Genomic DNA, 20,000 nt, shown 5'->3' on the forward strand with positions numbered 1-20,000 from the left:
CAAAAAAAAAAAAAAAAATGGAAATTCGTGAACATGAACATGATACATAAAAATGTGAGCTTTTATATTGCGCAATATCCACTAAACGAGATCAAATCGCTTTACCAGGGGTCCCTAGCCAGCAGAAACGTTTAACGTGTCGGACGAGACATGAGGCCCGTTATGCGATATCACAGTTTGTTTCCCCGACAGAGACAACACTGTTTACGACCAGGTACTCGTTTTACACCTGAGTACTGTGAGGAATGCGAGTAAAGTGCCTTTTATAAGGACTCACTATGCGCCGCTCAGAGCGGACTCGAACACAGGACCTTCCGATCCGAAGGCGACTGTCATACCACTAGAATATAGCCGCACAAGACAAGACCAGGCACTGACACAAATGAAATCACAATCTGGAAAATAATGGATGATATAGTGTCATGTCACAGGGTCACGATATCTCAGTTTGTAGAGCACTCACTACATACGCACAGGGACCGAGATCAATCTTGGCTGACGTCAAGATTTTTTTCTGACCCCCCTGTCGACCCAGTTATGATTTGATAGCTGTGTCCGATAGATCATGCCGAGAGTACTTTGCGATTGACTTTCGTCCTATCCATAGGCTAGCAAGCAATTGCTTTTGCCCATTTTCACTTTACTTATCAGGTAGGAAAAACAAATTGAAAAAAAAATCCCCCCCCCCCCTTCCTGTTATCCATCGTATCAATCTAATATTATCTTGGAATGAATTAGATGAGGAAAAATATGCAGGTCTGACATCCGAACCCATTTATGGGCCTAATTTAACATTGTTGTAATGGACAATATTATGCGTCAATTTTTGTTGTTGAGATTTCCATTACAACAATGAGCCCATGATGGAATTGGGTTATCAGACCTGCAAATAAGTAAATGCAAGTCTGTAAAAATAAATCTAAATTTGAAATAAGAAGTATTGAGAAATATTTTGGTTCTCTGAAGTTTAAGAAATCAACTAGACTATCTGTCTTGAATGAAGACAGTTGGTTTATTAATTTATTTTTTTTAATTATTAAATTCAAATTTTATTATGTAATCGAAAATTCAATTTTTGGCACCAAGTCTACCCGGCCTAATACCGTTTTGAGACAGTTGTTCGCCATGTCTTCTTTGAGTATATTATAGACATCAACATTTTTTTTTCACGACGGTAGCATAATATGTCTATGGAGTGTTAGATACATGACAAAAGCTCATTATATCATACCCCCCCCCCCCCCCCCCTTCCCCTTACCCCAAAGCCCACCCTGACACCTTGTTGACATGTCTCATGATTACAAACATACCGATCTAGTTCCCGTGTGCCCAGCAATTCTGCCATTCAAACGACAAAACGCATTTTTTTCAAATTGGCAAATAAATAAATAAATTAATTAATTAATCAATTAATTAATTAATAAATGAATGAATGCATGAATGAATGAATGAATGAATGAATAAATAAATAAATAAATAGATAAATAGATAGATAAACAAATGAATAAATAAATATATAAATAAATAAATAAATAGATAAATAAATAAATAGATAAATAAACAAATAAATAAAATAAAATTTTAATTAAAATAAAAAATCAAATCAGCATTAAATCAGAAAGCATTAGATAAATGGTTTGAAATGATACTAAACGTGTCAAAAAGTCGCTAACCTAAGGCTTCGAATCAATTCTGAAGAAATCTCAGGTTTAAGTTGTTTTTTTTTATCCATCTATAATTGAAATAATAAATTGATTACTATACTGGACATATTTTTTTAAAGGATGTGTTATACAGTTCTGCCGTTCTCTGAAACAAACAAACACCCCCCCCCCCAACCCCCGTAAAAAAAGGGACAAAAAAACAACAACATGTTTTTCAAATTTTGACCAGAGGGCTCGCTCGTTAAATATCCATCGATTAAAATGACCCTCACCTTGTAAAAAAAAAAAAAAACAACAAAAAACAAAACAAAAAACAACACAAAAAAACAGAAAACGAACAAACAAAAACTCTCAAAACTGGGACTTCCATGAGTTATTTTTTATTTTTTTTTGGACAAGCTCAGGGTCATTTTTATCAATCGATATTTCATTTGAAAGGCGAGTTTTGTGGCCAAAGTTTTGAATACGTATTTTTTTTCAGAGTACGACAGAGCAGAATTTTTTGTGTGGTGATATATCTATGATTCTATGACTCAAGAGACAAGAGGCGTCATCGATCTACCTTAACCCCGCATGACATTAATATAATACTTAAAGAAAGAATGAAGTGCGTGGCATGGAGCCAAGGCAAACACATCACCCTTAGGCTTCCGTACCACGCCCCTCCTCTCCAGATTATTATTATAAAATTATAGCCAGTCGTATCAAAACGGTGGGTGAACCCGACGGTCGAAATTCGATTTTTAAGCTTGACTTATAGAATTTGAGTGCAACTTTTGATGCTGTGCGTTTAGTGAAAAAAAAACATCCGCCAGTAGGATATAACATAAGGGATCAAAACAAAAGAAAAAAATAAATTATGTATAACCTTAAATATCTATATTCTGATTTATACAATTTAGTGAGAACTACTCTGGCTAAAAACAATAACAAAGAGCTGAGTGACGTCAATTTAGTTCTTTAATAATATGTAGGCCTACCCTCGGGAATCGAAGTGGAGGGTCCCGATGGTTCAGTTGGTAGAGCACTCGCTCCAGGCTCAAAGGGAGGACCGAGATCGATCCCGGGTTCAGCCGAGATTTAGATTTTTTCTCTGACCCCCTACACCCCCCCCCCCCACCCAGCAGCAAAGGTGTGGCTGGATCTTGTTAGATCTGGCGGAAAGTAATTTGCAGACAAGCGTCCTATCAAAAGGGTAGCTAAAAATTGCTATTCAGGCTTTAGAAACAGGCATAAAACCCGGCTCCATTGACCTAATGGTCCCGAGCATAGTCTGTGGTCCCGAGGGACTCCTTTAAATTAAAAAAAATTTGTACCTTCATCGACGGGGGAAAGTTTTGTTTCTTACAATTTTTACATACAAAAAAAAAATAAAATAAAATTTCCAATTTCTGATTATTTTGACTAAAAGCAAACGTTTTTTTTTTTGTTCGTCTATTTCACTTCGACATAATACCAGATCGACGAGACAGGCCACACTTAAGCAATGGACAAGCATGACTAAGTTGCTGACGTACTCTGAAAAAAAAACAAAAACCTATAATATTTAAAAATTTGGCCAGAAAACACGTCCTTCGAATATCGATCGATTTAAATGACCCTCATCTTGGCAAAAACTCTCAAACGGTACGGACGGTTTGGGAGTTTTTTTTTTTGCCAAAATGAGAGTCATTTAAATCGATCGATATTTGAAAGACGAATTTTCTGGTCAAATTTTAAAAATATTATAGGTTTTTTCAGATACGGCAATTAAAGGACCTTATGCGATTCGCTGACTTAACGTACATTATTTAGTCTGGACAGTATGTGTGTGTATGTGTGTGTGTGTGTGTGTGTGTGTGTGTGTGTGGAGGGAGGGGTGGGGGGGGGGGGGGGAGGATAAATCTTAACGTTTGCTCCGGTTTTGCCGAGCGCACGGTGTCTCTCTCGTCTTGTGACGTGGTCTGTTGAAATTGGGTTTAGCAACTTTATCGTCGTGTAACAAAGTCAAGCGATGTTAGGCGTGGTAAATGATCGGATGGTGTAATGTTGGCAAAACTCTGACCCTCGTCAGTATCTTCTCGAATAAAGCACTTTACAAACGTTAACCCCAAATGAGTCCAGACTAGGCAGTGACATGTATCATTTTAAGAGAGCTAGTTGTGTTTGATTTTTTTGTTGTTTTGTTGTTGTTGATGATTTTAAAAATAAGAGATATTGTGCATCCATTTAAATGTACTTTAGATAATTATACGATCCATTCTGTATACTTTATTTTCTTTAAAAACATCAACAACAACAACAAAAATACAAATAAAAACAAACGATTACAAAAAAACTATCTCCCCCCTCCCCTCCCCCCCGAAAAACAACAACATATATACAAAAGAATCCCCCCCCCCCCTCCACCACCACCAAAAATAACCCCAAACAAACAAAAGAACAAAACAACAAAAGCAAACCAAAACTGAACTTAAAGGAACTACCGCAAGTTTTCTCCGTCTGGAATCTTCAGAAGAGCCAACCAAGAACGTAAGGGGATTAAACGAACCGGAAGTCGAATCGTAACTGGATCAAAATACGCCACGCTCTAAATGGCGATAGAAAATAATCACACTTTTGTCCCAGAGAGAGAGTGAAAGGTCTTTGCTTTGAGCGTTGTGAGTTTACAGTTGGTTGTTTTTCTCTGTTTTTATTTTCACCACAGAAGCGATCAATGGAGTCATTCAAGTACGAAGACCTATTCATTTGTTATCTGGACTCACAGCCGGACATCAAAAGACGGCTTCAATAATAGATTGCATTTTATAGACTGGCCCAAATCAGTCGCTAGCAAACACATTGGGGTTAATATTATCGATTGACCGCGAGACCCCTCGTGAGGCACCCCTGTAGAATTTGAATGTTATTCTGCTTGAATGACTGTCTATCGGTCTATCTATCACAATCTGGTCTGCAATATTGATTGGAAAATCATTGCCAACTTCGTAACGTACAAATACAATGGCGTGTTTTTTGTGGATTTTTTTTTTAAAACCTTGAATATTTTTCTTGTTGATTTTTTTAAATGTCGAGTTGTGAGACAGAATGAAGGGACAAAATGAAACCTACACGTTATTTGCTAGGCATAACAATGGATGAAATATGTTTGACTGACATTAAAAGTAGGAGAAAAAAAATACCTACCAACCAACCAATCAAGATCATAATAAAATGGAGTAGCAAGTCTCTCTCTCTCTCTCTCTCTCTCTCTCTCTCTCTCTCTCTCTCTCTCTCTATTATATATATATATATATATTTATATATTATATATATATAATATATATATATATATCATCTATCTATCTATCTATCTATCTATCTATCTATCTATCTATCTATCTATCTGTGAGTGAATGTGTGTGTGTGTGTGTGTGTGTGTGTGCGTGTGCGCGCATGTTTGTGAGATATGAGCGCGAATCCCATGCAGTGCTCGACAGTTTTAGGAGCGGGAATTGTTTTAATACTCTTGCCTGTTGTGTGTGTTAGCATACAACGTTGTTTCCCCGCTAGGGTCATCGGGCCTGACGATCTCAGCATAGAAACAACGTTGTAGGCAAACATACACCAGAGGTGAGAGCATTAAAATTAATCAAATACACACACACACACATATGTGTGTGTGTGTGTGTGTATATATATATATATATATATAATTCTATAATTCTATCTATCTATCGTGCGGCTATGTGGTCTTCTGGTTTGACACTCGCTTTCGGATCTGAAAAACCTGGGTTCGTACTTACTCTGCGCTTAGTTGAGTCCTTGGAAAAGGCTCTTAACTCACATTCTCTCACTGTACTCAGGGGTAAAATGAGTACCTACCTGGCCGTTAACAGGGTTGTCTCTATCGGAAAAAATGTAATATCATCTTACAGGCGCATGTCTCGTTCAGCATGTTACATGTTGCTATTGGTCATGAACCCTTTGTGAAGCGATTTGTGCACGTTAAGTGGATATTGCGCTATATAATAACTCACGTTTTTATCTATCGATCTATCTATCTATTATTTATTATCACTCTTTCGCCACCCCACCATCAGTCCGTTCCCCCCTCCCCACTTCCCCTTCGAAATCTCTCTTTTTTTCTTCTGATCTGACTATAACTATAAGAGAAAACAGCCTTTTTCAAAGCGCATATTATTTCAATGGCGAGATCAATAATTGCTATTTCTTTGTCACTAACGGTTAATCTGAACAATGCTTTGAATAGAATAATATAAAGTTGTCAGTGATACACTTCTTTGGGGTTGGAAATTATACTGTTGTACTTTGTTGTTTTTTTGTAAACAACAAATCAAACAAACACACACACACACACACACACACACACACACACACAAAACACGCCCCCCCCCCCCCCCAAAAAAAAAAAAAAAAAACCAACAAAAACAACCAAAAACAAAATAAAACAAACAACAAACAAAAACCAACAACAACAAAACAACACGGGCAACAAAAATTAAATAACCTTTTTGCCTCAATTTGCCCAGCAAACTTTTCAAATATTAATCGATTAAAATGAAAAGTGTGTGAATTGGCGAGGAGGTGGGGGGGGGGGGGGGGGGGGGAAAGTTGCAGGGGAATAGTGTTTTATGCTGATCTTCATGGATGACTGAATCACAGAGGTACTCACAGTGTGCACAATCCAAAGCATCCCTATCATATGTAAACACTAACGCAACCATACTTCCATCAGACATATTAGAGCCCTACATGTCATATAGAAACACCGATAAACACATATTCACACACCCACAAACACATAATCACACACCCACAAACATATATTCACACACCCATAAACACATATTCACACACCCACAAACACATATTCACGCACCACAACACATATTCACACACCCACAAACACATATTCCACACCATAAACACATATTCACACACCCACAAACACATATTCACGCACCCATAAACACATATTCACACACCCACAAACACATATTCACACACCCACAAACACATATTCAAACACCCATAAACATATATTCACACACCCATAAACACATATTCACACACCCACACACACATATTCACACACCACAAACACATATTCACACACCACAAACACATATTCACACACCACAAACACATATTCACACACCCATAAACACATATTCACACACTCACACACACACATAACTGTGCCTCCATTAAAGACATATTATAGTATCGGCCTACATTTTATACAAAACACCAATTACACACAAATACACATTCATCAAATATACCCCCCCCCCCTCCTCCTTTATTCAATACTATTTGAATCCTTTTTATAATAATGCCTTTAAAATATTAAATAAATAAAAGAACTTTATTCCCTTTATTCATCCCTTTGACGAAATTTTTTTAGGTTCAATTTCAAAGGAAGACAAGAATATCCCAGACGTCAGCCGCAGTACCATGACAATATGACATAGTGAACATGGTTGTAGAGACTTGCTTAAGGCCACACAACTCAGCGTGGAGGCGAACTCAGTACATTTTGGGTTCGAAGCAAAGACCCTACTGCTCAACCACACAGTTGACCTTATTTAGAAATGAAACTGAAACATTCCTTATTTAATCGTCCATTTTGTATGGAGAGAAATTTAATTAAATTGCAGTCTACATTTTTTTAAAATAATTAAAAATCAAAATAATATGTAGAGAGGCTGTGCGCTTGGCTAAGAAACTCACAACATTGCCATCCGGAAATATAATGGATCAACACACAAAACTATGTGTAAGCTTTAAGGTTTATAGTCAGGTTAATACAGTACTCATGAAGATGGATGGCAAAAAACAAATACAAAGACCTGAGTTCTATCTATATACTAAACACGCATATGATAAATCATCCTAATTTTAAAAAATTCTCATTAATGAAAGGAATGAAAATTCATAACCATAAACTTTCATCTAAATATTTGAAGATAGAATCAAGATATGGGAAAAAAATCTGAAACAAAGTAATGTCAAAACGGAATTATAAAGAACAAAGGCTTGTCCGCAAGTGAAAGGATCTTGAAATGTTTCCATGTTTACTTGTGGACAAGCCGTGCCAAATCTTCCTCTGCTGTCTGTCTGGATTTTAAGTGATGTATTATTGTTTTTTTTTGTTATTGGCTGAAGAGGGGTTTTGAGCCAAAACGGTCCGTGATTGGTATTTATTTATTCTTTTTCGAAGCTGTTATATCCATTTTTGTTCATTACTTTTTACAGTCCACAACTTCTAGCAGCTTAGTATCACTCAAAATTGAATTGGCATTATCAGGAAACATGAAGAAGATTAAGCATGTAATATTGATAATGAAAATGACAGTGCAGCTCGGATATCTTAAACATATTGAAAGTGACCAGCTGACAAAAACAAATTTTAAAAAACCCTCCAACTCCAATCACCTATATCATGATGATACATCAGCATCGACAGTTGTTTCACAGACACACACACACACACACACACACACACACACACACACACACACACACAAAGACTTGACAAGGTTTCTAGAGTGAATTTGCAGACTTTAAGCTGAAAACAGGGTGGACGATCTTAAATGAAGAGCCTTGCTTCCCCCCCCCCCCCCCTCTCTCTCTCTCTCTCTCTCGTTCTCTCTCTCTCTCTCTTCTTTAAGCGACATCCAACATTATCATTGTAGCCTTCCTCTACAGCCCCCCCCCCCCCCCCCCCCCCCATACACATACACCTTGATTAAAAACAAACTACAAAAAAAAATTTGGGAAAAGATGTAAATTCATTGATGAGAGACATTCATATTATGTAATTTTCAAACTTCGAAAACATAATAATTACTAGTTTATTACATATTAATATGTAAAATGCATATATCAAACATTATTTTGAATTTAAAAAAAAACAAAACCAAAGCAGACAAAGGAAAAAAAACAAACAAAAAAAACAGACAAATTAAAAAAAAAAAAAAAAAAAAAACTAGTAAAAAGCTACCAATAGCTAAAACAAAACAAAACACAAAAATGAAACAAAAAATTTTAAAACCCTGAAAGTTGAAATTAAAATTATAAAATTAACAAAAAACAATGTCATCCTCGACGTCATTACCATTATAATCATCATCAACAACAAAAAATTAGAAACAACAACAAAAAGTCAAAACAGCAATAAAAAGATAAGAATGCCACTGTACCTGTTTGTCAGCACCAGCTCCGTTTCCAGCAACACATGCCAAAGAATCCAACATTCTCCCTGTGGTATTGTGACCTGTTTTGTGGACAGGGAAATGGCTTGGTAGACTATTCTCAGAGCTGGACCTGGATGTGGAGAGGTAACGATAGTAGTAGTAGTTTTAGTAGTAGTAGTATTAGTAGAAGTAGTAGTAGTAGTAGTAGTAGTAGTAGTAGTAGTAGTAGTAGTAGTAGTAGTAGTAATAGTAGTAGTAGTAGTAGTCGTAGTAGTAGTAGTAGTAGTAGTAGTAGTAGTAGTAGTAGTAGTAGTAGTAATAGTTGAGCTTTTTTGAGCTTTATATAGCGCAATATCCACTAAATGTGCTCAAAACGCTTTACAAGGGGTCCCTGGTCAACAGCAACATTTAACGTGTAGGACGGCACATGACGCCTGTTAAGCGATATTACATTTTTTCGGACAAAGACAACGCTGTTAACGGCCAGGTACTCATTTTACACCTGAGTATGGTGAGAGAATGTGAGTAAAGAGCCTTTTCCAAGGACTCAACTATGCGCAGAGCGCGAGGCTCGAACCCAGGACCTTCCGATCTGAAAGCGAGTGTCATACCACTAGACCACATAGCCGTAATAGTAGTAGTAGTAGTAGTAGTAGTAGTAGTAGTAGTAGTAGTAGTAGTAGTAGTAGTAGTAGTAGTGGTTACAACTACATTTCTCGCTGGATTTTAGCACTCTCTCTGATGAAGCCAAAAAGCATGCTAGAATTTGAACATGTCAAAATCGGATGCTCATGGCAAGTAACGACTTATTATGTAGTTAAAATTTGGTTACCCAGCTCCATCATACTGTATGAATGGTGGAGCATGCTGGAATTCGGATGCATGAATCCAGCGAGTACAATAAGCTGCATCTTGTTGTCAAATTCATCATCGTGATTGTTGTCATTGACTAAAAAGTAATAGTGGTAGTAGCAGTATTAGTAGCAGTAGCAGCAGTAGTAGTAGTGGTAGTAGTAATTGCAGCAGCAGCAGCAGCAGTAGTAGCACAATAGAAATTTTCCAATTCTGTAAATAACGGTACCACAATCTGTCAAACTACTTTCCTCAACTGTTATCTGCTTTATACAGTTTTCACTGTGATAATTTGAAAGAAAAGAATTATTTCATTTCATTTACACATCAACAGATTCATTAAGAATTGAGTAAAAGTTAGGCTTATCTTGTCTCAAACTGAAATTTACATGGGCTTATTGACCTTGACGTTGGTGTGACCGAAAGTGAGAAACCTTTCAAGAAGCAATTGTTATTATCATTGTTGTCATTTTTGTCCTCATCATCATCTTCATTGTAGTTGGAGCAGAAGTAGTAGTAGTAATAGTAATAGTAATAGTAATAGTAATGCAATCCAAAACACCAACAGCAACAGTGTAATGGTGGTGGTGTTAACACAGTGGTCAATGCATATTAAACCAACTTTAATTATTTGTAATAGCCAACTATAAAATAACCCGCTACTTTTTTGTAACTAAATAGTTACTATTAAAAACATGCCTCTAATACCTACTTTTGTCAACCATCCACTCTAATTTTCACTGAGCACATAACAAAGAACATAATTTTACTAAGTCTGTCTTGCGATTGAGAACATCTGAATCAAAATTTGATTCTTAGATATAAATGTATCATTATCGCAAACTGACCATAATTTTCACAGGTGATTCCTATTTACAAGCCAAGAAAATAATGGCAATGTTTAAATAAGGACGTGCATTGACAGCCATGGTTTTTCTTTACTGATTTCAAATGATAAAATCAGACTGACAATTCTACATTTTTATTTGTTATCCATCCAACAAAAGTTATTGTAATAATTGGATATTTTAATTCAATAAGAGTTCATTCACTCACATATTTAGCACTTACCCCGTATTTGCTGTTCGAAGAGTCTTTCCTCCAAAGTTTGCTGAAGGCACATTAATTTTAGTCGCAGCAGATTTTTGTACCCCTGTCCCATTTACCGCTGCTGAAGATCTTTCCTTGGCAGATCCTGTATGCCTTTGCTTTTTAATAATTTCTAAAGATTCAATATACTCTTCAGTATAGTCACTGACACGATCTTGCTTATTAGCATTTGGAGGGGTTTTAGTCAATTTGTACTGATGCTGATTTTTTGCATTTAAACTGGCACTTATTGTATTTCTCTTTTGTTCTCGTCGATTTGTGTATTGCAATGAAGGTGTCTGAGGATGATGAGATTTGGTGATAGTTTCACTACTCTGTGCTGGTGGTTCTAGTTGAGGCTGGGGCACATAGGAATTTGACTGATGAAGAGTATTATTTGCATTTGAACTGACTGCTAATGGTGAATACTGATTGTATGCATAAAATCTACGAGTTTCAAGAAATTCATTTTTTGTTGCTGAAGAATTTGTAGAATCATAGCAAGCATGCTCTTTTCGGTATTGTTCAATGTACCTTCGCGGATCAGAATAATGTCGGAAGACAAAATTATCAACATTCTGAGGACGTGACTTGGAATCTCTTGAGTATAGCGAGTCTCTAGTGATTGCCAAATGCCCCCTGGACCGAGGTGGAGCATCACTCTCAGACTTTCTGTACACAGTATTAGGATTAGGACACCAACCACACACATGAACACAATCTTGATATTTGGGTAGTTTATGATTTTGTTGAGCACCGGTATTGACATTGTTATTTTTATTTGAGTTTGAAGACTGAAGACCGTTGTTTTGAACAAGGGAGGATGCGAACTCCTTTTCGAGAAGCTCTTCATTTGCTTCCAGGAGTTTTTGTTGAAGCTGTTTGTCAAGGAAGAAATTGAATTCATGTTTGCCATTTTCCTCATTCATGACTAAACACAGGCATCGGCCTCACCTTCGCGTCAGTAAAATAATCCGATACGAGTGAATGAGAAAACTGGTTGAAATCCAACTGCGGTGAATTTTGTATCGATCAAGTAAGATGGATTCATAGGTTTATGTTTATGGGTTTTTCAAGGCACTATTCACAACACTAAGAAAATCTCACAAAACTGTATTCCATTAAAGAGCCATCCTTATCTAACTAAAATATACATTACTCCAGCACCTGAATCTACCCACCTAACTGCCATGATGACAAAAAAGGAAAGGCAGCCATGATGTTCAGGTTGGCAGGCACGCTCAATTAATCCTTCCGGTTGTCTTCATTAGATACCAAAACACCAAAAAGAGTTGCCGCAAATTTTTTTTTTCTCTAAAACCCAACTAATTATATATATTATGATTATGTTTTGAACACAGAAACTTCAGTGGTTTTTAACCAAAATGCCCCTCCCCCCACCAACAATTCCAATCATTCATTTTTTGTGTGTGAAAAAGTGAATCATATTCATTTTTACATTTTTTTTTCGTTGTTAAATCTTGAATGAAAATCTAAACGGCTAGGATATCTAGGATAAATATATGTTATCATTTAATGCTGTCAATATACTCATTATAATTTTCAATCTAATTTTTGTAATTTAGAAGTTTTAGAAATTTGAGCGAGAAAAGAAAAAAACCCTGTATAAACAACATTTGAATGATCTTGAAACTCGAAAGGCGTGAACTTATTTGCAAGTCTGATATGGGCTCATTGTTGTAATGGACCTGACCTAAAACCAACGAAAAATTTTGTCCATTACAACAATGTTAAATCAAGCCCATAATTACGTCCGGCTATCAGACCTGCAAATATGTGCACACCGATCTTAAACCATAATATAAAAATAATTAATTTCCTAAAAATGCGAATTTACCTAGTGACCAACAATAAATCTTCATGATGTCATGCGCAAAGGTTTTCCTTGAAATTCCTGTTTACTGTTTACCTCAACAACATGATCATGAATGAATTACGATTCACAATTCACAATAGCTTTTTTGACCAAGGGCTCTTCGTGTCGTTTTTATAAATGCACGCACCACTTATCAACCAGGAACTCATTTCTATTCATATTAATTAAAGTAGTTGGTTGTTAATTGATACCAATTACTGGTGTGAGTCAAAGTCAATATTTCAATTTCAAATTTCTGTTCCATAAATTAAATTAATAGATAGACCCCTATCTATCTCCTAGACTATAACTTGCCACTCAAGATTCGACCAAGACTCTAGATCAAGAAATTTTCAGTTTTCATGTGAGTACAAATACTGGTGCTTTCGTTAAAAAGTGGTCCCTGAAGAGCGAAGTAATTTTACCGATATTTTGTTGGCCAGGGACATATTTTTTATTTTGATCAGCAGCTATTTTTTTTTAAATGTTGCCTTAAAACAGAATGATGGTATAATATGTCTGATAACCCGAATTGTAATGGGCTCATTGTTGTGATGGAAATACTATTAAACTAAACTAATGCAAAATATTGTCCATTCCAACAGCGTCAAATCAAGCCCATAGTTGCATCCAGTTATCAGACTTACTAACATGTACACGTCGGTACATTGCCATCACAATCGAATAGAAATGCGCGAGAAATTAGCAGAAAGGGGTAAAGCATGGAATTTAAATTATATACATTATATTTTCTAATATCATATTAGGCTAAGTATTTCATAAACAAATTGCCATTTACGTTGGATGAACCCATATTTTGGAAGATCCCAAGTGTCGTAGTTTTGACATCTGTCAATCATAGTGAAAATATGACTCGGGATGGGTAGTCCACCTCTACCCCCTTACTGATTATATTATGTTTTTGAAAACGTAAACAATTCCCGATGTCTCGGAAAGAAGTAAAGAAAATGTCCAGAAAAAAATCCATTGTGGCAACAGGGTTGCTTGTCAAAACATCGGTAAAATTAATCTGCTCGACATTGACCACTATTTTACGAAAATAACCAAATAGTTGATTAAATTAGTTCATGGTATCAAAATAAATTTCTAGATAGATTTATTATTTCTCCTCCTCTACTCTTATCCACATAAAATTTTACCCAAAAAATCCAACATCAACTAAAGCCAAGAGCTCATGCCAAAATCTCCAGATTCATTTCTAATATATAATACATAAAATACTATTTAGCTTGATTTCTTATAGAATTGGAATTAGCGAAAGATAAACAAGTGCAAGACATTTGCAGTCCCCAACTCTCATAAGGACAATTTCCGAACTCCTCTCTTCTTAATGTTATTTTCACTGTGACTGTGGTGACTTTTCGATTGTGCACCTTTTATTCATAAAAATGAAGTCATTCAGAATTGAAGTTCAGCGTTTGATTTATCTTAAATTAGTTGGCCTGATAAAAAACAGTTGCTTGACATAAATAAATACATTGTCCCATTGTAGTATTATATAAATCACAAAGAGAATAGTGTGGCATGGGGCAACTTGGCTCAGCAGTGTGAACTTTGCTTCATACCTGAAAGGTAATGAATTCGGCTACCCATTGTGCTGTGTGGTCTTGAGCATGTCACCACGCCTTTGCTCACTTTGCGACACTGCACTGTGGTTGTCGTCTGGTTATTCCAATCTTCCCTTGGAATAGACCCTAAAGACAAAATTCCCCTTGGAGATGAATAACGGGTATGTTATTTTATTTTATTTATTATGAAGAGCTATGTGTCAGTGGCAGAGAAGAAGACACAAAAAATATTGGCTGTCATTTGATTTGATTCTGCAGCCACACCGAGACTATACCTATTACGATGGTCAAGTAAAGAAAGTGAGTGTATTGTGATCAGTAAGCCATCCATTAGCAAAAATTTGATTTAAATTGTGAATAAACTGTAGATAACATTTCTCATTGAAGACTATATTGAAACAGACCAATCTTGTTCTTTTTGATCAGCTGCCAGGCAATTTGTTAAAAGTACAAATCCAACCAATCAAATCGCTCCAACTCAACTGGTACAAAGAAATCAAGCATACCATGTAGTGCAGTGAAGACTTATAAAACTGTACTGACAATACCAGGCGACCCAGTTCCAGAATATATTTGATAGAGTACGGAATTAGAGATAGACTAGGACCACTGAATGCTTTGGTTCAAAGCACTCCAGTCTTCAACCCTGATGTTTGATCATGACACTGGACTCCAACTATAAATATATGCTAAGTTAGTTCAGGGGCATGAGACTGACATTGTCACCAAGTACAGAGAGGGTAGCAAATGTGTATTAGACATTTTTGATGGGCAGTGTCAATAATGCATACTGAAAGATTTTGCAACTCACAAACTTAACAGAAGAAGGATTGAACTGGGTTATTCACATCTTGTGAGGCTGATGTCAACATAAATAGAGGTTAAAAGTATATTGTCTTTGTTATTGTTGTATGCACATTCTAAAATTATTTCCTTGTACATATTTTCAGGGTATCTGAGGATGTGGAAGTCTTGGGTTATATCTTTGTCATGACTTGCATTGAATAGAATAAATGATGGAGGAAAACGAAAAACAAGGTGGAAATGTACGTCCACGCACAAAAAAGAAGAGTACTCTTGCAAAACTTAAAGAAAAGAAAGAAAGAGAATTTAGCTCAACTGCTTCTCTTCGAAGTGAACGGATTGAAGAAAATGGAAGCCAAGTAGGCTTTACTCACAATTTGGAAAGTTCCAAAACTAAATATGAAGCTGCAGACATAAAAAATTCAAAAGGTGACTCATCTAAACCAGAATTTTATCAATTTTCTACCAAAGATCCTCATCCAATACCTAGAGACAATGACACATCACATGACACCTCAAAACCTCGTCCCAAGCCACGAGGTTCTACACAACGTTCAGTTGAACAGATTACCCCAACATCAGATAACAATGAGTCTCATGATAATATCAATCGTAAAAACAAACACTCAGAATCCAAAGCTAAAAGTTTGTTCTCAGACAGTAATGAGTCTTCAGATTCAAATTCAGCAAATCGGAGGAAAACTTATAAACAGAAAGGTGATCAATCTGGGTCAGTGGACTCAGTTACTAGTGGTGGGTTTATGCCAAAGCCTCCAGTAACACCAAGAAGTTCAAAAACTACGCCTCGAACTCCCAGAGGGTACACGCCTGTCAAGCGAAACCAGGAATACAATTTTTTATCTGGTGATGAATTTGACAAACCTAAAGAAGGTAGTGAACATTCTGATGAAAAATGGATGAAAGATAAGAACATTTTCGATATCTCTGACCTCATTGTTGATGAAGTAGAGTCAAATCCATTTAAAATAAAAGATAAGATCAACTCTTCCATCCCATCAGCTGGTGTAGAAAATCATGCATCTTTGTCTAAACCAAAGGAAACAAACCCCAAATTACTTGCAAGGCGAAATTCCTTGGGGAATAAGAGCATTGACTCTAATCCTGATGTGTCACCATCCAGTTTAAATCCAGACAATTCATCTGTTCAGATAATTAGCAAACCCTCTCACCGCCCTACCTCATATGCCAATAAAAATAATGACTGCAGCCCTGTTTTATCAGCTTCAAGTTTAAGAGGTGATGATTCTCCAGCAAAATCTACATCAGCGCCATATCTGAAATCAAGGAGAAGGTCAGGAAGTTGCAGTCCTGCCAGGGCTCTCCCTGACAAGTTCAAACCTCTTGCCAGCCCATCTTCGTCCCATCTCTCATCGGACAGTAACAATGTGCAAGGTCTTAGTTTGAATTTAAATGGCAATAATCCAGACCCCTATCAGCAACCATATCGCATCAAATCAGCTTCCTTCTCCTCTCCCACTACCACCAACGTATCTTCCTCTTCCACACATCAACAGGGTGTACCTGTCAGCACTCAGGTATTATATACATCCAATGAAAATTCTCGATCTCTCTCCACACCTCCGTCATCAGCAAGACTTGAACCTCTCAGTCCCCGATCCCAACCCCCACCTTTACCCAAAGATTTTACGTCTAGGAGTCTCAGGACCTCATATAAGATTGACCCCAATGCCCGTCCTCATACATCGTCAGGTACATCATCAAGACCTGAAGGAAGTAAGTCAGATTCTGGCACAACCAGTGGTGCTGATAAAGTCTCACAAAAATCATTTTCATCTGGTAGCGTTCTTCCAATAATCACCACAAAAGAGGCCAGATCGAGGTAAGGAACTGAAAGATCAAATTTTCCTCATTGAAGTCATTACATCCCTAATAGTAATTTTAAAATGTAGACATATAAAATTAAATAAAAGCGCTATATAATTTACAGTTTTAACATACAAGGAAATTTCACATTTTCTCTAGATCTCGACAATAAGTGCTTTGTTCTATTTTCACAATATTTTTCTTTTAGTAACACGCCAAAATGATGATTTGAAAATAGATTTTGATTGATTAGCAAAAATGAAAGTAGGAGAAAAGTTCTTGCAACCTATGGAATATATTTGAGATATTCTAAGTATTGAACAAAAATGAATATAAGAGCACCAAAAAAGAGCAAAATGCATAATACAGAATGTTTTGGGCTGAAAGCCCCTCTTCAGCGAACAACAAAAATAATTAAAAATGATAATACTTTTTGTAAAAATCTGAACGGACTTTCAAAAGCATTCAGTGTTAAGTATTTTGTTCATATTTCAAGCTGTTGTATTCATTTTTATTTTTTTTTTTTTTTTTCAGTCCACAGCTTAGTATTCACTGTGAGATGTTTTAATACTTTCTTTGTTTACATCAAATGGGCCAAATTTTCGTTTCATACTGCACTAACGGCTTTTGTTTGGTAACCTGATTTCCACCAACACTCTTGTACTGTCAAGCATAATTTTACATAGTCATATAATCATTTATTGTTAAATTGAACAAGTATGTCTTCCCCTTGTCAAATGGGCTAGGTGCACACCTTCCATTCTCTTACAGCGCTGTCATATTATTCAATTTTAATGTTTGAGCAATAATGATAATGATTATGTTTAAAGTAGTAATATAATAATAATAATAATAATAATAATAAAATAATAATAATAATAATAATAATAATAATAATAATAATAATAATAAAATGATAATTATAATAATTATTATTATAATAATAATAATATACTAATATTTATAATATAATAATAATAATGCTAATACTACTAATAGTAATAATAATGATAATAATAATAATAATAATAATAATAATAATAATAATAATAATTTTTTGTAGTGCATTTTCAAAACAATGTTCAGTTAAATGTTTATAGACACAGCAAGTATGAACACCATCGTTTTCAGTAAAGTAAGTTACAAGGACATTAAGAGCAACAAAATGAGAGGGAATATTTCTTTTATACATACATAACTATGATGAGAATTCCTCTCACTTGCAGGAGTTTTCTAGAGGGCAGTGTTAGCAGTGCCACTCCATCCATGCTTGGGTCTGAGGAGCTTGAACGATATTTTCCAGACAGGAAAATTAACGTACTCGTCGGTACTTGGAATATGAATGAACTGAAGGTTGGTTGAATTTTTGTTATCTGTACAATTATGAAATATCCCCTTACCCCCAACTCCCAAAAAATAAACAACAATTTTTTTGCACAGAAGGAATTCATTTAAAAAATATATGATGTCAGCAGGATTGACCCTTGTTGTCTGAGGGAGCGTACTTGGAAATAATAATCAAGTTCAAGAAAAACAAAAGCATGGAAATTTTCAGTCTTGGCTTTTTAAATGACTCTGTCAGACCTTGGGAAGTTCAAGTCCATAAGATGCAAAAGATGCATTGTGCCCATCTGAGTGCAAATCTTACAACAAATTTGTCACACAACATGAATTCTTATTATTCTGATCTAGTCATTCATTCTTCTTGGTGTACTTGAAGAAACTTAAAGGCAAAATCAAGCCTCAGGTCTGACCTTGGAGGAGATGATGATCCAGGCCAAGGGCGGAAGAAGATGGACTGCTGTTGAAGCCCTCTACTGCACAAGGGAAGAAAAGGAACAAGTGAAACTAGAAAATGACGTAAATAAAAAATCCTAGATTACATTGCAATGTCAAAATCCAATGGGCCATATTGCCACCCTTTCCATTAAAAAAAAAAGAAAGAAAATAGAAAGGATAGAGCTAGGTTATTTAGGGCTTTTTGGTCATCCACAAGTCGTCGTAATATCTTTTATCGTGGTGTTACTTTTCTTTGTATTGTTATTGTTTCAGGATGTATCAACCCCTCTTGATGATTTTATTCTGCCTGAAAGATGTGATTACGTTCAAGACATTTATGCCATTGGAACGCAAGAAAACAACATGAACAAGTGAGTATAATCAAATACAAGCCAATCCTTCAACAAGTTCACAACTTAAAGATTTCTATCAAATTAAGCAACGATTATCTATCTTTTCCTTGTGTTTTGAACTAGTAAGTTAGATTTTGACTAAATTATTTAGAATGGCTTCGGAAACTGGGTCCCAAATGTGACCCATTTCCTCAAACTATTATTATGTAAGGGTGAGCTAGAGGCTGAGAGTAAATTTAAAGTTAAAATACTCAGAAATTTGAAGCTTAGTTTTCACTTTTTAGGAAACAATATTCACTCTTTTTAATAAAAGTTTCACAATTTTAGATATAAATTCTAGTTTCAACTTCTCTCTGACCCCAAATAATACTGCTTTGAGGCAGTGGGTCAAAATGTTTCATTATATGAAAAATGAATGAGTGATTAAAGAAGTGACGGTAATTGATTTATCTTTGTGATTGTATTCATTTGATATACAAAACATTTAAGTCATGGAAACTTTTGTAACTTAACGTTAATGAAAATTGAATTTCATTTGGTACTTAAAGTGACAACATAAATATCACAATTATTTTTAGCTCAAACTTAAGATGACTTTAGAAAAGACAATTCTATGGTGGAGTTGGAAGCTTAAATTGTTTGATTCCAAATGTAATTCAAAAAATAAAAAAAAATAAAAAAAATTCCCTTTATTCATCCCTAAGGGGAAATTTGTCTTTAGGATCTATTCCAAGGGAAGACTGGAATAACCCAGGCGTCAGCCGCTGTGCAGCGCCACAAAGTGAGCTAGGGCGAGGTGACTTGCTCAAGGCCACACAGCGCAGCGGCGGGTGATCGAACTCGGTACCTTTTGGGTACGAAGCAAAGACTGTACGGCTGAGCCACGCTGTCCCCATAAGTCTCAAACCCTAGCTATCTGTGCTATTCTATTCATGGTTTGTTGAGCTCTAAAACTTTTGAATTTTATT

General features: G+C 35.8%; 2 protein-coding genes across 2 annotated transcripts in view; one reads left to right on the forward strand and one right to left on the reverse strand.

Moving 5' to 3' along the window:
- The window catches only part of LOC144979793 (uncharacterized), a 36,620-nt gene extending 24,582 nt beyond the window's left edge, over nt 1-12,038 (reverse strand). The window contains exons 1-2 of the mRNA XM_078926889.1: nt 10,769-12,038; nt 8,852-8,975 (exon numbers count right to left, since the gene is read on the reverse strand). Coding sequence (XP_078783015.1) covers nt 8,852-8,975; nt 10,769-11,715 — 1,071 coding nt within the window. The 5' untranslated portion in view covers nt 11,716-12,038. The remainder of the gene's footprint in view (nt 1-8,851; nt 8,976-10,768) is intronic.
- A 637-nt stretch (nt 12,039-12,675) lies between these two features.
- The window catches only part of LOC144979794 (uncharacterized), a 15,799-nt gene continuing 8,474 nt past the window's right edge, over nt 12,676-20,000 (forward strand). The window contains exons 1-4 of the mRNA XM_078926890.1: nt 12,676-13,026; nt 15,202-16,916; nt 18,127-18,253; nt 18,953-19,050. Coding sequence (XP_078783016.1) covers nt 15,265-16,916; nt 18,127-18,253; nt 18,953-19,050 — 1,877 coding nt within the window. The 5' untranslated portion in view covers nt 12,676-13,026; nt 15,202-15,264. The remainder of the gene's footprint in view (nt 13,027-15,201; nt 16,917-18,126; nt 18,254-18,952; nt 19,051-20,000) is intronic.

The sequence above is a fragment of the Berghia stephanieae genome, chromosome 9, assembly GCF_034508935.2.
Source record: "Berghia stephanieae isolate SIO BIC M18660-M18661 chromosome 9, UCSD_Bste_1.3, whole genome shotgun sequence".
NCBI classification, from domain to species: Eukaryota; Metazoa; Mollusca; class Gastropoda; order Nudibranchia; family Aeolidiidae; genus Berghia; species Berghia stephanieae.